At 41.6% G+C, this 21489-nt stretch overlaps 1 protein-coding gene across 3 annotated transcripts in view; it reads left to right on the top strand.

The window, feature by feature from the left end:
* col6a3 (collagen, type VI, alpha 3) overlaps window positions 1-21489 on the top strand; it is a 55078-nt gene that overhangs the window by 15856 nt on the left and 17733 nt on the right. The window contains exons 1-23 of one of the 3 annotated variants that reach the window (XM_026145540.1): window positions 680-1387; window positions 1966-2559; window positions 2641-3243; window positions 3508-4101; window positions 4203-4784; window positions 4901-5497; window positions 5674-6261; window positions 6476-7075; window positions 7333-7932; window positions 8187-8780; window positions 9001-9600; window positions 9857-10456; window positions 10715-11314; window positions 11569-12162; window positions 12382-12981; window positions 13239-13838; window positions 14093-14686; window positions 14906-15505; window positions 15762-16361; window positions 18476-19087; window positions 19284-19904; window positions 20067-20657; window positions 20792-21403. In XM_026145540.1, coding sequence (XP_026001325.1) covers window positions 742-1387; window positions 1966-2559; window positions 2641-3243; window positions 3508-4101; window positions 4203-4784; window positions 4901-5497; window positions 5674-6261; window positions 6476-7075; window positions 7333-7932; window positions 8187-8780; window positions 9001-9600; window positions 9857-10456; window positions 10715-11314; window positions 11569-12162; window positions 12382-12981; window positions 13239-13838; window positions 14093-14686; window positions 14906-15505; window positions 15762-16361; window positions 18476-19087; window positions 19284-19904; window positions 20067-20657; window positions 20792-21403 — 13822 coding nt within the window. In that variant the 5' untranslated portion in view covers window positions 680-741. Of the gene's footprint in view, window positions 1-679; window positions 1388-1965; window positions 2560-2640; window positions 3244-3507; window positions 4102-4202; window positions 4785-4900; window positions 5498-5673; window positions 6262-6475; window positions 7076-7332; window positions 7933-8186; window positions 8781-9000; window positions 9601-9856; window positions 10457-10714; window positions 11315-11568; window positions 12163-12381; window positions 12982-13238; window positions 13839-14092; window positions 14687-14905; window positions 15506-15761; window positions 16362-18475; window positions 19088-19283; window positions 19905-20066; window positions 20658-20791; window positions 21404-21489 lie in introns of those variants that run through there. The other 2 variants (XM_026145541.1, XM_026145542.1) reach the window with 2 other exon arrangements.

Genomic DNA, 21489 nt, shown 5'->3' with positions numbered 1-21489 from the left:
TGGTGCAGCTCTACAGTTTGTGATGCATAGTGTCTTTACTTCCTCCATGGGTAGCAGAAGACTAAAAAGGAATCATCCAGATTTTAATTAAGTGGCAAACTGTCCACTGATAATGCAAGAAGCCCAGCTTTTCCTCTTAAAGAACATTACATTTTACATAACATTTTGGAGTGAGAGATGCCAAAATATCAGAGTTGGAAATGATTGCGCTCAAACCTAGTTTCACATATAAGGTTTCTGAATTACCCTCAGTCCAGTCACAACTTATTATTTCACTGAACAGACACAAAGACACTCAAGACAAAGCTGTCATGTCAGTGTATAAGCTAATATTATTTCATCAGGACAAGTTTTACTCCTTAGCACAGTTGCATTTTCTCATAAAACTAACATATCCCTAAACTCGAATGATTGATAAGATTTTATTTGGTGATTTTGGTAATTATTCACCCCATTATTTAAGCCATTTCTATTGTGTAAATTTCATGATTGTTCTCACTAAAAAGCCTATTCTAGCTGAAAAAGAAATAAATTTTGGTGTGTTTTTCGGTTTTATCTTTTCTTTCCAAGTGTCCATTTCACTTACTACTTTGAAGTCACTTGGAAGATCAGTCATTCAAATGTCTTATACATCTTTTTTGGTAAAAAGATGTTTTTCTTCCCACTTTTCAGAGCAATAGCTCACATCTTTACAGCTCAGTTTTTTCACTGAGCTTGACTTGCTCATGCTAATAAATATGCATGACTGTTAGAACATCTCAAATGCGTAATTCGCAAATCTTCTATCCATCCTTGTATCATCTAGTTGACACACGGAGGGACATAGTGTTTCTCCTTGATGGGTCAGATGACTCCAGAAATGGTCTCCCAGCTATTCGAGAGTTCGTCAGAAGAATGGTTGAAGAGTTGGACGTTGGCGAAGATAAGGTTCGAGTGGGCGTTATACTGTATAGTGATGATGCCTCAATTTACTTCAACCTAATAACTCACAGATCCAAAAAAGCTATTATCTATGCTGTAAGAAGTCTTCGACATAAAGGAGGGAAATCTCGCAATACTGGAGCTGCTTTACAGTTTGTGCAAGACCATGTTTTCACAACTTCATCTGGGAGTAGACACCTGGAGGGAGTTCCTCAGATTCTTTTTTTGCTCACTGGGGGAAAATCCAAAGATGATGTTTCCAGAGCTGCATTTGGACTAAAGCAAATCGGTGTTATGTCTTTTGCAATTGGAATGAAAAATGCTGGACAAGAGGAACTTCAAAAAATTGCCTTCTCCTCCAGATATGTTTTCAACTTGCCTTTCTTTGCTGAAATTTTGTCCATTCAGCCAGATTTAGTAGCATTTGTCCAGACAGAAATATCAGCTAAGCCTGCTACTGTTGTAGGTAAGAAACAAATGTAATATATAATTTAAATTTAAACTGACTCGCTGTTTCTGTTCTTGCTCATTTGGTCTTTCTTAATTTCAAATGTAATGAAACTGAATTATTTTCTGAAGAATGTCATTGATTCAGTTTCACATTTGTTAAATTCTCTTCACTGGCCAGACACATCTTACGTGTTACTTGCTTCTTGGTTGGCTGCCATCCTTTTTTTTTCTTGTACTCCAGAGAGCTTTTCTTTCTTTTCTTAAGCTCTCCCTTGAGCCAGTGATAATCACATCATTGACTGAAAATATGTTCTTTTGAACAAAAGAACTTGTTTGGCTTTAATCTATCTTTCATGCGTGAAAGATGAATATGCTACTTAGCTTGTAATTTCTCAATATCTTTCTTTGTTAGCCAGTTTTCCTACAAATTGTTGCATCTAACACATCGTTTAAAACAATAATTCTTTGAATTTCATTACCAGTTTTAGTATATTTGCCAACAACATAATGGCTAATTATTGCACTACAGTACATTTTGGCTTATGTTTATGTTTGACTGCTAAACGAGGTTTTCATATTCTTTCTCTGAATTAGAATCTCCTCAAAGAGACATAGTATTCCTTTTGGATGGATCGGATAATACACAAAGTGAGTTCCCAGCAATAAGGAGTTTTGTGGAACAAATGGTAGAAACACTCACAGTTGATGAGAACAGAGATCGTATTTCTGTGGTTCAGTATAGCGGAGATCCACAGACACATTTCAATTTGAACACCTACATGGCAAAACAAGATGTTCTCGGTGCAATCCAACGTTTGAACCACAAAGGAGGCATATCCCTCAACACTGGGGTAGCTCTTGACTATGTAAGAAAAAATGCTTTTGCCGAGTCCTCAGGTAGTCGGCATCAACAAGGTGTCCCTCAGATATTGATTCTGCTGAGCGATGGACGATCTCAAGATGATGTTGCAAGTGCTGCTGCTGCTCTAAAACAGGAAAAAATTGTTCCAGTCTGTGTGGGTACCAGTAATGCAAACATACTTGAGCTCCAAATGATTGCACATGACCCTTCCTATGCCTTCTCCATAACTCAATTTGATGATATTGAGAGAATGAATGATCAACTTGTGTCACTTCTAAAAAGGGTTCCTCGGCAGCAGCCAAGACAAAAATCACAAAGTCCTTTAGGTAAGGCTTTTTATTGATGTTTTCATGGTCTATCTGTCTTATAATACTTAACTCTAACTTAGCATCATCATTTCTGTCAAGATCCTGCAGGTCAAAATGAACCCATTCAACGTGATATTGTGTTTTTACTGGATTCCTCTGATAAAATGCAGAAAACCTTCAATGCTGTTCTTGGCTTTGTTGGAAGAATCATGGAGACACTCAGTGTGGACAAAAACAAAGATCGTGTTTCAGTAGTGCAGTACAGCAGAGAACCTTCTGTTGATTTTCTCCTAAATACATACAACACAAAGCAAGATGTTGCTGACAGTTTGCGAAGGTTGAGGCATAAAGGAGGTGAACCCCTCAATACTGGTGCAGCCCTGCAGTATGTCAAGGATAATGTTTTAACAGCTTCCTCTGGAAGTAGGCACCAGCAAGGTGTCCCCCAGATTTTGATTCTTTTAATTGGTGGACGTTCCAGTGATGATGTCAGAAATGCTGCTGAAAACTTGAATGAAATGGGTGTAACAACTTTTGTGGTTGGAATAGATCATGCAGACACCCTTGAGATTCAGTCTATTGCACAAAAATCAGACCGTGCTTTCCATGCAGCAGATATCAATAATCTATCAGATATTGAACAACTAATCATTTCTACCATGAAGGAGATTAAAAACCCTGCCATCAAACCACCATCGCACGGTAAGGTTGTAATGGTTAGCTCTTACACTGGGCGCGCGACTTAATGGATTGTCAGATTGTTGCAGACATGAAATCCCTTATTTTCGGTGAACGATAGATGATGAACTCCTTCACACTCAAATCTTTTGCTTGACAGAATCCTTTGCTTGATTAGTTGTAATTGAAGCACAAGCTGTGTATGCAGGATAAATGCATATTTACAAGAACAATTTTATTTTTCAATGTCATCATCAACCAGTTTGTTCAAATTCCTCTTGATTACAGATCCCAACGGAAGAGACATTGTTTTTTTGCTTGATGGTTCTGATGATTCTCAGCAAAAATTCCCAGATATTATTGACTTTGTAAAGAGGATAACAAAGCATCTAAACGTCGATATAAACAAAGATCGCATGGCTGTGGTCCAGTACAGTGACACTGCAGAGATTAATTTTAACTTGAGTCGTTATTCAACAAAGAATGATATTCTTAAAGCAGTAAATGGTCTGAGACACAAAGGGGGTTATCCTCACAACATTGGAGCTGCTCTCCAGTACTTGAAGGAACATGTATATACCCCTATGTCTGGTAGTAGACGTCAGGAGGGAATTCCACAGATACTCATACTACTGATTGGTGGACGATCTGCAGATGACATAAGAACCCCAGCCAGAATGATGAAGCAAATTGGTGCCATTTCAGTTGTAATTGGGACATCTGATGCTGACACTCTAGAGCTACAGACAATAGCTCATGAACCCAAGTACGCGCTCCCAGTTGCTGAATATGGACAACTTCCTAGTGTTCAGGAAGATGTGTTGGCATTGATAAGAGAGGCTTTGCACCATGTAGAACAAATTGCTCCCACAGCAGGTCTCGGTAAGAATCAATGTTTTCATTATCTAGTAAAGAAGAGAGTTTGGAGGATTTTCAGAAACCGTCATTGTCACATTCTGTTTACATTTTTTTTTTTTTTGCAGATTCTAAGAAAAATGATGTAGTGTTTCTCATTGATGGATCATATGACTCACTGAATGGTTTTGAAGAAATACGAAGCTTTATTGAAAAAACTGTGGAAAGTTTAAATTTGGGCAATGATAGAGACCAAGTGGCTGTTGTTCAGTACAGTCGTGATGCCACTGTTAATTTTTACTTGAATTCTTATTCTTCCAAGAATGATGTGCTCAATTCCATAAGAACAATGAGACATAAATTTGGAAGACCACTGAACATTGGAAAAGCACTGGAGTTTGTCAGAGACAACGTCTTTTCTGCTTCAGTTGGAGGCAGACGTGCAGACTTGGTCCCTCAGTATCTGTATGTTTTTAGTGGTGGAAGATCTGGAGATGATGTCAGAGGACCAGCACAATCACTCAAAGACAATGGCATCAAAACCTTTAGTATTGGAACGGAGAATGCTGATACTTTGGAAATGCAAACTATCTCCTATACACCAGCACATTATTTTTATGTCACAAACTATAATAATCTACAAAGCTTAGATCCATCAGTGGAAGCCATGTTGAGGGGCACTAAAGAAACAACTGAATTTTCAACTATTGGTAAGAGTAACAACAATTTATAATAGCTTCCTTCTGGACATGATTGCATATCATGATTATCGTTTAGGTTATATGTAAGAGGTAAATGTTGTAAAATATTTCATAACCCATTTCAGATACATCTGTGACAGCAGAAACAGGATTCCAGAGTGCTGATATTGTTTTTCTTCTTGATGGATCTGATGATATGCAACCAAGTGAACAACAAGCTTTGGAATTTGTCAGAGAGTTTGTCAAGCAAATAGAAATTGGGCCAAGAAAAGCACAAGTTGCTTTAATCCAGTACAGCACAGAGCCCACAACTGAGTTTCTTCTAAACAAATACTTAATGAAAGATGATATCATTAATCATTTGGACAACATGAAACTGAAAGGAGGGTCCACTGTGAACATTGGTGTAGCCCTTGATTATGTGAAAAATAATGTCTTCACTGCTTCATCTGGAAGCAGAGCACTGCATGCAGTCCCACAGATACTGATACTCTTCAGTGGAAGAAATTCAAATGATGAAATCTTAGGTCCATTAGAAAGGCTCCGAAATGTGGGAATTGTTCTTTTTGGCATTGGTGTGAATAATGCTGATAGGTTTGAGATGGAACAATTAGCTCCTACAGCAATGTATTTTATAAAGAATACTTCTGACTTTCCTCATGTGAGAGAGCAGTTGCTGTCTGTCATATCCTCTCTCAAAAGTACTATCACACCTCATGTGGGTAAGTGAAAATAACATTTGATGATATGAAGTTTGATTAAACAAATATCTCATTTAATATTATTTAAATACAAACCTTGTAAACCTCATGCTGAAGTGTCTTCAACAGTAATTTGATGACTGTTGAATTGGTTAGAAACAACATTTAGAAATTTACATGATTTTGAATTTTTTTAGGTTCAAGATCCAGCATAAAACGAAATATTGTATTTCTCATTGATGGATCTGATGATGTCAGGATGAGTTTCAGTGCCATACGTGAATTTGTTGCCAAAATGGTTGCGAGCTTTGACCTGGACCAAAGAAAAGATAAAGTTGCAGTTGTGCAGTATAGCAACAATGCTGAACTTAACTTTAATCTGGATACTTACAAAACAAAAGCTGATGTCCTAAAGCACATTACAAGTCTTAAACCCAAAGGTGGAAGGCCACAGTATATTGGGGCAGGACTGCAATTTGTGAAGGATAATGTCTTTGTTCCAAATGCTGGAAGTCGACAAGATGAAGGAGTCAAACAAATACTTATTGTATTGGCTGGTGGAAGATCAAGAGATTCTCCAAGAGGACCAGCAAGTATGCTTAAAACAGCAGGTGTCACTACATTTGCAATTGGATCAAGAATGTCCAATTCAGCTGAGATGGAAATGATTTCATCAAACCCAAATTTCAAATACTCAGTCCCAGACTTTGTAAATCTGCCTCGAATTCAGGAAAGTTTGAAGAGTCACTTTACTAAAATGGCAGTTGAAGGGGAAACAATGGGAGGTAAGAATTTAAATGAGTTGTCAAATTTAATACGTTAATTTTAATATGTAGATTTTATTCAAGTGAATTAGAGGTGAGTAAAAATTAATCAGCAACTGTATTTCTAATTAAAGAAGAAAAAAGAAAACAATGAGTGTGAGTTGAATAAATGGCTTTATGTTGAAGAACATTTGACAGGCCAAGATAAACATGTTGAAAACTTTATATCCCTTAGTGGTCAGACAGCCAGCAGGAAGGGATGTGGTGTTTTTGCTGGATGGATCTGATGCTACTAGAAGTGGATTCCCAGCTATGAGAGACTTTGTCCAAAAACAAGTAGACACACTCAGTGTGGATGATGGCAAAGACCGTGTGTCGGTTGTTCAGTACAGCAGCGATCCAGCCGTGCAGTTCTATCTGAACACGTACACCACAAAAAGAGAGGTCCTTGACAGTGTCAGAGGTTTGAGGCACAAAGGCGGACGACCCCTCAACACTGGAGCAGCTCTCCGGTACTTGAGGGATAACGTCTTCACGGCCTCTGCCGGAAGCAGGCGGCCCTCAGGAGTTCCGCAGGTCCTAATATTGATCACTGGTGGAAGATCATTTGACAGTATTGATGAACCAGCCTCTGCTCTCAAACAGCTGGGTGTCTTGACCATTGCAATTGGAACCCGAGGCTCTGACCCCAGAGAACTTCAGACCATAACTGGCGAGCCCAGTCATGCTGTATCTGTGTCTGAGTTCACTGACCTTCCCAATGTTCAAGAACAGCTCTCTTCTGTAATGAGCACAGTGCCAATGAGGGTCACACCTTTGACCCCAACAGTAACTGGTAAGAACATGACCCATCTTCAAAGTCCAGTATCATTGTAGGAAACAGTGTGAAAAGAAATCATTTGGTTTTGCTGTGTTTAATCAGCCAGTGGATTGTTTTTCCTTTTTTTTTTGTTCTGTTTTCGTTTTTGTTTTTTGTTTTTTTTATAAAATAGTTGTGGTTGTAAAGAAAGAGTTCAATTTACCATGGTGCTTTTTAGCTGCAAAATATTTGATTGACCAAGTTAAACATATGGTAAATCTCATGTCTCTTAGTGGTCAGACAGCCAGCAGGAAGGGATGTGGTGTTTTTGCTGGATGGATCTGATGCTACTAGAAGTGGATTCCCAGCTATGAGAGACTTTGTCCAAAAACAAGTAGACACACTCAGTGTGGATGATGGCAAAGACCGTGTGTCGGTTGTTCAGTACAGCAGCGATCCAGCCGTCCAGTTCTATCTGAACACGTACACCACAAAAAGAGAGGTCCTTGACAGTGTCAGAGGTTTGAGGCACAAAGGCGGACGACCCCTCAACACTGGAGCAGCTCTCCGGTACTTGAGGGATAACGTCTTCACGGCCTCTGCCGGAAGCAGGCGGCCCTCAGGAGTTCCGCAGGTCCTAATATTGATCACTGGTGGAAGATCATTTGACAGTATTGATGAACCAGCCTCTGCTCTCAAACAGCTGGGTGTCTTGACCATTGCAATTGGAACCCGAGGCTCTGACCCCAGAGAACTTCAGACCATAACTGGCGAGCCCAGTTATGCTCTATCTGTGTCTGAACTTACTGACCTACCCAAAGTGCAACAGCAACTTGAGTCCTCTGTGGAAGCTGCAGTTTTTGAAGTCACCCCAGAATTACCAACCGTAATTGGTACGTTGTCAGACACATCCTGTTGCTTGCTCCAAAAGTTATTAATTTTAGCTACAGTGAGGAAAAGCAAATAAATGAATGTGATGTGTGTATAGGTTTTTTGTGCATTTCAAACCAGTTGGTAGCATGCTGTGGTCTTTCTAAAACAGAAGTAGGCCAGGCTAGTGTTGTTAAAATATTAGTGTGCCAGTGAAAGATAATCTCACAAGCTTTGTGAAAGGTTTTCATTTTTTTGTCCTACTGTCTTTTCTCAGCTTCACGTGACAGAAAAGATATTGTATTCCTTCTGGATGGTTCTGATGGCACAAGGAATGGCTTTCCTGCCATGCGTGATTTTGTAGAGAGAATGGTGGAGAAAATCAATGTGGGAGAAAACAAAGACCATGTCTCTGTGGTCCAGTACAGCAGAGAACCAGAGGTCCATTTCTATCTGAACACATATACCACAAGGGAGGATGTGGTGGACTCGGTCAGAGGGCTTAGACACAGAGGAGGAAGACCCCTAAACACTGGGGCAGCTCTCCAATACGTCAGAGACAACGTCTTTACAAACTCCTCTGGAAGTAGACGCCTGCAGGGTGTCCCACAGATATTGATCTTACTAACTGGGGGAAGGTCTTTTGACAATGTAGATAGCCCAGCCTCAGCTCTCAAACAGCAGGGCATTTATGTGATTGGCATTGGAACTAGGACCTCAGATGCTAGAGAGCTGCAGAAAATATCATATGAGCCCAGTTATGCTCTGTCAGTGTCCGAGTTCACTGACCTTCCCAGTGTCCAAGAACAGCTCTCTTCTGTAATGAGCAAAGTGATAGTGAGGGCCACGCCCATGACACCAACAGTGACCGGTAAGAACGTGACTCCTTTGTAATCTCCAGTATCATGGTAGGAAACAGTGTGAAAAGAAACCAAATGTGATTTGCTGTGTTCAGTTAGCTAGTGGATTGTTGTTGTTTTTTTTAAATAGTTGTGCTTGCGAAGAAAGAGTTCAATTTCAAGATGTTTCTCTTTAGATGCAAAATATTTGATTGACCAAGTTAAACATATGGTAAATCTCATGTCTCTTAGTGGTCAGACAGCCAGCAGGAAGGGATGTGGTGTTTTTGCTGGATGGATCTGATGCTACTAGAAGTGGATTCCCAGCTATGAGAGACTTTGTCCAAAAACAAGTAGACACACTCAGTGTGGATGATGGCAAAGACCGTGTGTCGGTTGTTCAGTACAGCAGCGATCCAGCCGTCCAGTTCTATCTGAACACGTACACCACAAAAAGAGAGGTCCTTGACAGTGTCAGAGGTTTGAGGCACAAAGGCGGACGACCCCTCAACACTGGAGCAGCTCTCCGGTACTTGAGGGATAACGTCTTCACGGCCTCTGCCGGAAGCAGGCGGCCATCAGGAGTTCCGCAGGTCCTAATATTGATCACTGGTGGAAGATCATTTGACAGTATTGATGAACCAGCCTCTGCTCTCAAACAGCTGGGTGTCTTGACCATTGCAATTGGAACCCGAGGCTCTGACCCCAGAGAACTTCAGACCATAACTGGCGAGCCCAGTCATGCTGTATCTGTGTCTGAGTTCACTGACCTTCCCAATGTTCAAGAACAGCTCTCTTCTGTAATGAGCACAGTGCCAATGAGGGTCACACCTTTGACCCCAACAGTAACTGGTAAGAACATGACCCATCTTCAAAGTCCAGTATCATTGTAGGAAACAGTGTGAAAAGAAATCATTTGGTTTTGCTGTGTTTAATCAGCCAGTGGATTGTTTTTCCTTTTTTTTTGTTCTGTTTTCGTTTTTGTTTTTTGTTTTTTTATAAAATAGTTGTGGTTGTAAAGAAAGAGTTCACTTTTACCATGGTGCTTTTTAGCTGCAAAATATTTGATTGACCAAGTTAAACATATGGTAAATCTCATGTCTCTTAGTGGTCAGACAGCCAGCAGGAAGGGATGTGGTGTTTTTGCTGGATGGATCTGATGCTACTAGAAGTGGATTCCCAGCTATGAGAGACTTTGTCCAAAAACAAGTAGACACACTCAGTGTGGATGATGGCAAAGACCGTGTGTCGGTTGTTCAGTACAGCAGCGATCCAGCCGTCCAGTTCTATCTGAACACGTACACCACAAAAAGAGAGGTCCTTGACAGTGTCAGAGGTTTGAGGCACAAAGGCGGACGACCCCTCAACACTGGAGCAGCTCTCCGGTACTTGAGGGATAACGTCTTCACGGCCTCTGCCGGAAGCAGGCGGCCATCAGGAGTTCCGCAGGTCCTAATATTGATCACTGGTGGAAGATCATTTGACAGTATTGATGAACCAGCCTCTGCTCTCAAACAGCTGGGTGTCTTGACCATTGCAATTGGAACCCGAGGCTCTGACCCCAGAGAACTTCAGACCATAACTGGCGAGCCCAGTCATGCTGTATCTGTGTCTGAGTTCACTGACCTTCCCAATGTTCAAGAACAGCTCTCTTCTGTAATGAGCACAGTGCCAATGAGGGTCACACCTTTGACCCCAACAGTAACTGGTAAGAACATGACCCATCTTCAAAGTCCAGTATCATTGTAGGAAACAGTGTGAAAAGAAATCATTTGGTTTTGCTGTGTTTAATCAGCCAGTGGATTGTTTTTCCCTTTTTTTTTGTTCTGTTTTCGTTTTTGTTTTTTGTTTTTTTTATAAAATAGTTGTGGTTGTAAAGAAAGAGTTCACTTTTACCATGGTGCTTTTTAGCTGCAAAATATTTGATTGACCAAGTTAAACATATGGTAAATCTCATGTCTCTTAGTGGTCAGACAGCCAGCAGGAAGGGATGTGGTGTTTTTGCTGGATGGATCTGATGCTACTAGAAGTGGATTCCCAGCTATGAGAGACTTTGTCCAAAAACAAGTAGACACACTCAGTGTGGATGATGGCAAAGACCGTGTGTCGGTTGTTCAGTACAGCAGCGATCCAGCCGTCCAGTTCTATCTGAACACGTACACCACAAAAAGAGAGGTCCTTGACAGTGTCAGAGGTTTGAGGCACAAAGGCGGACGACCCCTCAACACTGGAGCAGCTCTCCGGTACTTGAGGGATAACGTCTTCACGGCCTCTGCCGGAAGCAGGCGGCCCTCAGGAGTTCCGCAGGTCCTAATATTGATCACTGGTGGAAGATCATTTGACAGTATTGATGAACCAGCCTCTGCTCTCAAACAGCTGGGTGTCTTGACCATTGCAATTGGAACCCGAGGCTCTGACCCCAGAGAACTTCAGACCATAACTGGCGAGCCCAGTTATGCTCTATCTGTGTCTGAACTTACTGACCTACCCAAAGTGCAACAGCAATTTGAGTCCTCTGTGGAAGCTGCAGTTTTTGAAGTCACCCCAGAATTACCAACCGTAATTGGTACGTTGTCAGACACATCCTGTTGCTTGCTCCAAAAGTTATTAATTTTAGCTACAGTGAGGAAAAGCAAATAAATGAATGTGATGTGTGTATAGGTTTTTTGTGCATTTCAAACCAGTTGGTAGCATGCTGTGGTCTTTCTAAAACAGAAGTAGGCCAGGCTAGTGTTGTTAAAATATTAGTGTGCCAGTGAAAGATAATCTCACAAGCTTTGTGAAAGGTTTTCATTTTTTTGTCCTACTGTCTTTTCTCAGCTTCACGTGACAGAAAAGATATTGTATTCCTTCTGGATGGTTCTGATGGCACAAGGAATGGCTTTCCTGCCATGCGTGATTTTGTAGAGAGAGTGGTGGAGAAAATCAATGTGGGAGAAAACAAAGACCATGTCTCTGTGGTCCAGTACAGCAGAGAACCAGAGGTCCATTTCTATCTGAACACATATACCACAAGGGAGGATGTGGTGGACTCGGTCAGAGGGCTTAGACACAGAGGAGGAAGACCCCTAAACACTGGGGCAGCTCTCCAATACGTCAGAGACAACGTCTTTACAAACTCCTCTGGAAGTAGACGCCTGCAGGGTGTCCCACAGATATTGATCTTACTAACTGGGGGAAGGTCTTTTGACAATGTAGATAGCCCAGCCTCAGCTCTCAAACAGCAGGGCATTTATGTGATTGGCATTGGAACTAGGACCTCAGATGCTAGAGAGCTGCAGAAAATATCATATGAGCCCAGTTATGCTCTGTCAGTGTCCGAGTTCACTGACCTTCCCAGTGTCCAAGAACAGCTCTCTTCTGTAATGAGCAAAGTGATAGTGAGGGCCACGCCCATGACACCAACAGTGACCGGTAAGAACGTGACTCCTTTGTAATCTCCAGTATCATGGTAGGAAACAGTGTGAAAAGAAACCAAATGTGATTTGCTGTGTTCAGTTAGCTAGTGGATTGTGTTTTTTTTTTAAAAAAGTTGTGCTTGCGAAGAAAGAGTTCAATTTCAAGATGTTTCTCTTTAGCTGCAAAATATTTGATTGACCAAGTTAAACATATGGTAAATCTCATGTCTCTTAGTGGTCAGACAGCCAGCAGGAAGGGATGTGGTGTTTTTGCTGGATGGATCTGATGCTACTAGAAGTGGATTCCCAGCTATGAGAGACTTTGTCCAAAAACAAGTAGACACACTCAGTGTGGATGATGGCAAAGACCGTGTGTCGGTTGTTCAGTACAGCAGCGATCCAGCCGTCCAGTTCTATCTGAACACGTACACCACAAAAAGAGAGGTCCTTGACAGTGTCAGAGGTTTGAGGCACAAAGGCGGACGACCCCTCAACACTGGAGCAGCTCTCCGGTACTTGAGGGATAGCGTCTTCACGGCCTCTGCCGGAAGCAGGCGGCCATCAGGAGTTCCGCAGGTCCTAATATTGATCACTGGTGGAAGATCATTTGACAGTATTGATGAACCAGCCTCTGCTCTCAAACAGCTGGGTGTCTTGACCATTGCAATTGGAACCCGAGGCTCTGACCCCAGAGAACTTCAGACCATAACTGGCGAGCCCAGTCATGCTGTATCTGTGTCTGAGTTCACTGACCTTCCCAATGTTCAAGAACAGCTCTCTTCTGTAATGAGCACAGTGCCAATGAGGGTCACACCTTTGACCCCAACAGTGACTGGTAAGAACATGACCCATCTTCAAAGTCCAGTATCATTGTAGGAAACAGTGTGAAAAGAAATCATTTGGTTTTGCTGTGTTTAATCAGCCAGTGGATTGTTTTTTCTTTTTTTTTGTTCTGTTTTCGTTTTTGTTTTTTGTTTTTTTTATAAAATAGTTGTGGTTGTAAAGAAAGAGTTCAATTTTACCATGGTGCTTTTTAGCTGCAAAATATTTGATTGACCAAGTTAAACATATGGTAAATCTCATGTCTCTTAGTGGTCAGACAGCCAGCAGGAAGGGATGTGGTGTTTTTGCTGGATGGATCTGATGCTACTAGAAGTGGATTCCCAGCTATGAGAGACTTTGTCCAAAAACAAGTAGACACACTCAGTGTGGATGATGGCAAAGACCGTGTGTCGGTTGTTCAGTACAGCAGCGATCCAGCCGTCCAGTTCTATCTGAACACTTACACCACAAAAAGAGAGGTCCTTGACAGTGTCAGAGGTTTGAGGCACAAAGGCGGACGACCCCTCAACACTGGAGCAGCTCTCCGGTACTTGAGGGATAACGTCTTCACGGCCTCTGCCGGAAGCAGGCGGTCCTCAGGAGTTCCGCAGGTCCTAATATTGATCACTGGTGGAAGATCATTTGACAGTATTGATGAACCAGCCTCTGCTCTCAAACAGCTGGGTGTCTTGACCATTGCAATTGGAACCCGAGGCTCTGACCCCAGAGAACTTCAGACCATAACTGGCGAGCCCAGTTATGCTCTATCTGTGTCTGAACTTACTGACCTACCCAAAGTGCAACAGCAACTTGAGTCCTCTGTGGAAGCTGCAGTTTTTGAAGTCACCCCAGAATTACCAACCGTAATTGGTACGTTGTCAGACACATCCTATTGCTGGCTCCAAAAGTTACTAATTTCAGCTACAGTGAGGAAAAGCAAATAAATGAATGTGATGTGTGTATAGGTTTTTTGTGCATTTCAAAGCAATTGGTAGCATGCTGTGGTCTTTCTAAAACAGAAGTAGGCCAGGCTAGTGTTGTTAAAATATTAGTGTGCCAGTGAAAGATAATTTCACAAGCTTTGTGAAAGGTTTTCATTTTTTTGTCCTACTGTCTTTTCTCAGCTTCACGTGACAGAAAAGATATTGTATTCCTTCTGGATGGTTCTGATGGCACAAGGAATGGCTTTCCTGCCATGCGTGATTTTGTAGAGAGAGTGGTCGAGAAAATCAATGTGGGAGAAAACAAAGACCATGTCTCTGTGGTCCAGTACAGCAGAGAACCAGAGGTCCATTTCTATCTGAACACATATACCACAAGGGAGGGTGTGGTGGACTCGGTCAGCGGGCTTAGACACAGAGGAGGAAGACCCCTAAACACTGGGGCAGCTCTCCAATACGTCAGAGACAACGTCTTTACAAACTCCTCTGGAAGTAGACGCCTGCAGGGTGTCCCACAGATATTGATCTTACTAACTGGGGGAAGGTCTTTTGACAATGTAGATAGCCCAGCCTCAGCTCTCAAACAGCAGGGCATTTATGTGATTGGCATTGGAACTAGGACCTCAGATGCTAGAGAGCTGCAGAAAATATCATATGAGCCCAGTTATGCTCTGTCAGTGTCCGAGTTCACTGACCTTCCCAGTGTCCAAGAACAGCTCTCTTCTGTAATGAGCAAAGTGATAGTGAGGGCCACGCCCATGACACCAACAGTGACCGGTAAGAACGTGACTCCTTTGTAATCTCCAGTATCATGGTAGGAAACAGTGTGAAAAGAAACCAAATGTGATTTGCTGTGTTCAGTTAGCTAGTGGATTGTGTTTTTTTTTTAAAAAAGTTGTGCTTGCGAAGAAAGAGTTCAATTTCAAGATGTTTCTCTTTAGCTGCAAAATATTTGATTGACCAAGTTAAACATATGGTAAATCTCATGTCTCTTAGTGGTCAGACAGCCAGCAGGAAGGGATGTGGTGTTTTTGCTGGATGGATCTGATGCTACTAGAAGTGGATTCCCAGCTATGAGAGACTTTGTCCAAAAACAAGTAGACACACTCAGTGTGGATGATGGCAAAGACCGTGTGTCGGTTGTTCAGTACAGCAGCGATCCAGCCGTCCAGTTCTATCTGAACACGTACACCACAAAAAGAGAGGTCCTTGACAGTGTCAGAGGTTTGAGGCACAAAGGCGGACGACCCCTCAACACTGGAGCAGCTCTCCGGTACTTGAGGGATAACGTCTTCACGGCCTCTGCCGGAAGCAGGCGGCCATCAGGAGTTCCGCAGGTCCTAATATTGATCACTGGTGGAAGATCATTTGACAGTATTGATGAACCAGCCTCTGCTCTCAAACAGCTGGGTGTCTTGACCATTGCAATTGGAACCCGAGGCTCTGACCCCAGAGAACTTCAGACCATAACTGGCGAGCCCAGTCATGCTGTATCTGTGTCTGAGTTCACTGACCTTCCCAATGTTCAAGAACAGCTCTCTTCTGTATTGAGCACAGTGCCAATGAGGGTCACACCTTTGACCCCAACAGTGACTGGTAAGAACATGACCCATCTTCAAAGTCCAGTATCATTGTAGGAAACAGTGTGAAAAGAAATCATTTGGTTTTGCTGTGTTTAATCAGCCAGTGGATTGTTTTTTCTTTTTTTTTGTTCTTTTTTTGTTTTGTTTTTTGTTTTTTTTATAAAATAGTTGTGGTTGTAAAGAAAGAGTTCACTTTTACCATGGTGCTTTTTAGCTGCAAAATATTTGATTGACCAAGTTAAACATATGGTAAATCTCATGTCTCTTAGTGGTCAGACAGCCAGCAGGAAGGGATGTGGTGTTTTTGCTGGATGGATCTGATGCTACTAGAAGTGGATTCCCAGCTATGAGAGACTTTGTCCAAAAACAAGTAGACACACTCAGTGTGGATGATGGCAAAGACCGTGTGTCGGTTGTTCAGTACAGCAGCGATCCAGCCGTCCAGTTCTATCTGAACACTTACACCACAAAAAGAGAGGTCCTTGACAGTGTCAGAGGTTTGAGGCACAAAGGCGGACGACCCCTCAACACTGGAGCAGCTCTCCGGTATTTGAAGGATAACGTCTTCACGGCCTCTGCCGGAAGCAGGCGACCATCAGGAGTTCCGCAGGTCCTAATATTGATCACTGGTGGAAGATCATTTGACAGTATTGATGAACCAGCCTCTGCTCTCAAACAGCTGGGTGTCTTGACCATTGCAATTGGAACCCGAGGCTCTGACCCCAGAGAACTTCAGACCATAACTGGCGAGCCCAGTTATGCTCTATCTGTGTCTGAACTTACTGACCTACCCAAAGTGCAACAGCAACTTGAGTCCTCTGTGGAGGTTGCAGTTATTGAAGTCACCCCAGAATTACCAACCATAATTGGTACGTTGTCAGACACATCCTAATGCTGGCTCCAAAAGTTACTAATTTCAGCTACAGTGAGGAAAAGCAAATAAATGAATGTGATTTTCTGGTGCATTTCAAACCAGTTGGAAGCATGCTTTGGTCTTTCTTAAACAGAAGTTGGCCAGGCTATTGTCTTTAAGACTTTGAGAACATAGTATGATCGTCTGAACTTCTGTGAGAACACAGAACTTTCCATCATCTGCTTTAAGCTACGATATTTAATTTTTTGTCACTCTTTTGAACTTCTTATTGTTGAAGTTCATTTTAAATTGTCTTTTGAGGCTGCAGTTTTCATTATTATCCCCCAGCCACCAATCTTATTTAGTTTGTTATCCATTAAACCAACGATTCTTTCACTGCTATTTTCACCAAATAACCTCACGTCTTTTACATCTGTAGAATTTGTCACTTTTTGAACTACTATAGTTAAAAGCATTTAATAATATAAATCATTATACATGAAATGAATCAATTTGTCACATGCCATGTGCCAACATGCAGAGTAGTTGCCTAAATTCTAGCCCCACTCATTTCTTTTATCTCATAATGCCATTAAAAGTGTTATAAATGATTAATAATGCATATGAATTCTAACTGATTACAATGCTGAGGCTCCACCGATGAAGACAGTTTGCAATCAAAAGTGATTGAGTCCCTTGTATAACTCACAGACACACACATACTTTAATGCAGGTAACATGTAAGCTCTAGAAAACATGTTGCTATCTATACAAATTTATCTATACTGTAGAGATCTCTGGATAACCAGGATATCTTACTGTTAACCAATGATCCTTAAAACCAAGTCAACTCCAGTTTTCTTTTCACCACTGTAGCCAGGCTGACAATTAGTCAGAGCTCTGTTGAGCTCTTATTCTTTGAGACTGTTCAATAAAGTCCTGCAATTAAACTTAAATAGGATCTGTCTGTCTCTCTGAATATACCCACAAACATGTTTAACAGATCATTTTCATAACTTGAAAGTCCATCCATCCATCCATCTTCATCCGCTTTGTCCGGGGCCGGGTCGCGGGGGCAGCAGCCTAAGCAAAGAGGCCCAGACCTCCCTCTCCCCAGCCACCTCCTCCAGCTTATCCGGGGGAATACCAAGGCGTTCCCAGGCCAGCCGAGAGATATAATCTCTCCAGCGTGTCCTGGGTCTGCCCCGGGGCCTCCTCCCGGTGGGACATGCCTGGAACACCTCACCCAGGAGGCGCCCAACTTGAAAGTCAAATATAAATTTAATTTCAAAAACTTATGTACAAATTTTGCAAACAACATAAATATATACATAACTATTTACATTAAAATGCAGGCAATGTCTCAGGCATTTTTTGTGCAGTGATTTACAAACCAATAATGTATTACAATAGATGCCACAAGACAGATCAAACGTTCTTGTCCAGTCATTTTTGACCAGGATACGTCCTTTAATGTGCATATTCAGCACATTAAATTTATTGCAGCAATTGTGCAATAAATGAATAAACAAAAATAAAAACATCAAGTCTCGGAGTGATGCTGACAAACTAGTTATTGAATTTATTACTCCTAGGCTGGACTATTGTAATTAATTAGTGTTGCGCTGTCCTAAAAACTTCCTGGATCAGGTGACCTTGAATCCTCCGTTAGTTATGCTGCAACAGCTTTAGGCTGCTGGGTGACGTAAAATTATGTTGTTGTTTTGTTTTTTTAAATATAGAGCTCTCAAGAATGTTTGATTATCAGAAGAACATTTTAAAAGGGCCTTCTTTTCATTCATTTGGGGTCATACCTAAAGTCTAATTTTTTTGAGTTTCTCATTTGGAGAACCGGTGTTGAAATGTAAAATTTTCGTAATTTGATCTAATTTGGGGTTTTATGAAACTTTCTAGCTGAAAGTTTTGAAAAACTTGGAAATGAGTAAGATATATTAAGAGATATACAACTTTTTTTTTGTCAAAAACAGGAAAAAAGTGACTTATTTCTTCGAATATGCACCAGAATCTTCATGATAAAAAAAGATGTAGGCTCAATTTACCACCAATACGACCATTTTATTGTCATACATTGATGAAACTGAGCCTAATATCAACTTCTGTCTCTTCCAGCTGCATCACAGGGCCCCAAGAAGGATGTCGTGTTCCTCGTTGATGGATCTGATGGCGTTGGAAGGGAATTTCCAATCATCCAGGAGTTTATCCGCAGGGTCGTCGAGAGTCTCAATGTGGGCGAAAATAAAATCCGTGTTGGTGTGGTCCAGTATGGTGACACTGCTCGGGCTAATATGTATTTAAACACACATACAACCAAAGAAGGTGTTTTGAATGGCATCAAGGGAATGAGGAAGCAAGGTGGAACACAACGTAACCTGGGTCAGGCCTTACAGTTTCTCAATCAGGATATTCTGACAGCAGCACGGGGTAGCAGAAAACAGGATGGTGTTCCACAATTTGTTATTGTTGTGTCTAGTGGGCCTTCTACAGATGATGTCCGTCGTGCAGCTTCTTCTCTTAAACAATCTAGAGTTCTTCCATTCAGCATTGGGACCAGGGATGTGAACCCCACAGAGCTGAGGGTGGTGTCGTATATCTCCAATTACGCCCACGTAATAGATGACCTTCCTGGCCTGTACACAGTTCAAGAAGAATTAATCAACAAACTCACTGAGCTGTCAGATGATGACATCAGCAGGTTGCGTCCAGAGTTCCCAACTTATGAAGGTAAATTGAATTTAATAAAATCTACAGGTTAACACAGTCCTCATTTATATTATTACTGTGTTACTACTATATTAAAGCTAGAATTATACCCCAAATCATACTGTATGTTATATATATTTATCTGTGTACACTATTAGGAACTCTCCATTCAGGATTAGTAATCAGACTGTGTTATTTTGCTTCTATTCCTTTCAAGCACCAGTACCATCTGTACCCACAGGAGGAGAAAAAAGGGATGTTGTATTTCTTATTGATGGCACAACAGCAGTGCGTAGTGAATTCCCTTCCATCCGTGATATGATAGGAAGAGTTGTGGAGAAGCTGGATGTAGGACTGGATAAGGTCCGAGTTTCAGTGGTTCAGTACAGCGATGATCCAAAGATAGAATTTCTATTGAATGCACACTCAACAAAAAATGAAGTGCTCCAGGCCGTGTCGAGACTTCGAAACAAAGGTGGAAATAATCTAAACACAGGACGTGCTCTCGAGTTTGTCGCCAGAAGAGTCTACCAGAGATCAGGCGGAAGCCGTCTTGAGGAACGTGTGCCTCAATTCCTCATTCTAGTTACGGCTGGCAAATCTACTGATGATGTATCCAGCTCAGCCAATGAACTCAAGAAAAGCCTGATAGCACCTCTGGCCATTGGTACAAGAAATGCAGACCAAGATGAACTGAGACAGATTTCCATGAAGCCAGAGCTTGTGTATACAGTTGACAGCTTGAGAGATTTTTCAAAGGTGGAAAAACAGCTTATTGATTCAGTCAAGAAAATATCCACCGATGATATCACTGAAATTTATACTCGTGTCCCAGAAGGTAAGAAATAGTGTGTAATCATTCTGTATATTTAAGACTCCAATTAAGTTCAACTGAAAGTGCTAAAGGCAGTTACTGATTGTCTACATCATTTGCTTTTTATAATTTACCTTCACTGTTATGGAGGCATTTCTTTCCTTATGTTGTGTTTTTTTTTTTCAGTCATTCTAGATCTCGGGAAAAAGGACATTATTTTCCTAATTGATGGCTCAGATAATACAGATTCTGAAGGGATTGCTCACATCCGTGACTTCATCCTCAAAATTGTTGAACAACTTGATGTGCAGCCCGATAAAATTCGTGTCGCTCTTGTCCAGTATGCAGACAAAGTTAAAACTGAATTTTCGCTCAATTCACACAACAACAAGGCAGCTGTTCTCTCTGCTATCAGAAGACTCCGTCAGATGGGTGGACGATCGTCAGACCTGGCTGATGCTATTGATCACGTTCTGCGCTTTGAGTTAAACTCTTTTGCTGGTGCTCGACCAACTGAGGCCTCCCAGCATCTTGTGGTTCTCACAGGTGGACGTTCACCCCAAGATGTTTCCCTCTATGGACCTTTGCTCAAGACCTCCCGAGTTAACTGTATTGGTATTGGTGCTGATCGTGCTGACACAAGGCAACTGATGAGTATTTCCAAGAGCTCCGCTGATGTCATTCAGGTTTCTAAGTTCTCAAACCTGCCAACAATAAAGGACAAGTTTATTAACAGGTTGAATGTTGTTGAGGATACACCAGGATATGACACTCCAAGTAAGTAACACTAAAATGTACTCATTTTACAGGGCCTAGAATGATTAGGACGTGTTGTGGATTTGGACTAAAAACCAAGGTAAATATTTTCAATATAAACATATCTTAACATATCTGTATTTCCCTTTTTGTAGCACCAGGCCTGCCTCCATCTAAAAAGGCTGATATAGTGTTTTTGGTGGATGGCTCCATTAATGTGGGCCGTGAGGACTTCAAAGAAATCATGATTTTTATCAACAACTTAATTGATCTGTTCTTCACTGAGAGAGATAACTTACAGATTGGCTTGGCACATTATGCTGAAGATGTCAATGATGGCTTTTACCTCAACACATACAGTAACAGGGATGATATGCTAAATGCTCTTGGTCAAATAGAGTACAAAGGTGGACGCAGACTGAACACCGGTGCAGCCCTTCGCACTATTCAAGATGTTTACTTTTCTAAACAAAGGGGCAGTAGGGCTGATGAGGGCACTCCTCAAATTCTTATAACTGTCACTGGAGGAAACTCAGCTGATGACAGTAAATCAGCAGTGCTTGGCTTGAAGAATAAAGGTGTGAGAGTCTTTGCAGTGGGAGTGGGCAACATTCAGAATGAGTTGGAAAACCTGGCAAGTGAACCTTCCATGGTGGCTCGAGCAAGTACCGTTCAGGAACTCTCAGAGCTCAATGAACAAATCCTGGAAACTCTGGATGATGAAGTAAAAGGGAAGCTGTGTGTCGGTGCGAAAGAACTTGCTAAAAGTAAGAGAAGTAATATTATGTGTTTCTTGCTTGTCGATGATACATTAAATTAAATGATTAAAGGTTGTCACATGATTTGGGGTGAC

The sequence above is a fragment of the Astatotilapia calliptera genome, chromosome 16, assembly GCF_900246225.1.
Source record: "Astatotilapia calliptera chromosome 16, fAstCal1.2, whole genome shotgun sequence".
Classification (NCBI taxonomy): Eukaryota; Metazoa; Chordata; class Actinopteri; order Cichliformes; family Cichlidae; genus Astatotilapia; species Astatotilapia calliptera.
The sequence above is the reverse complement of the archived record's forward strand: the minus strand, read 5'-3'. Positions and strand labels throughout refer to the sequence as shown.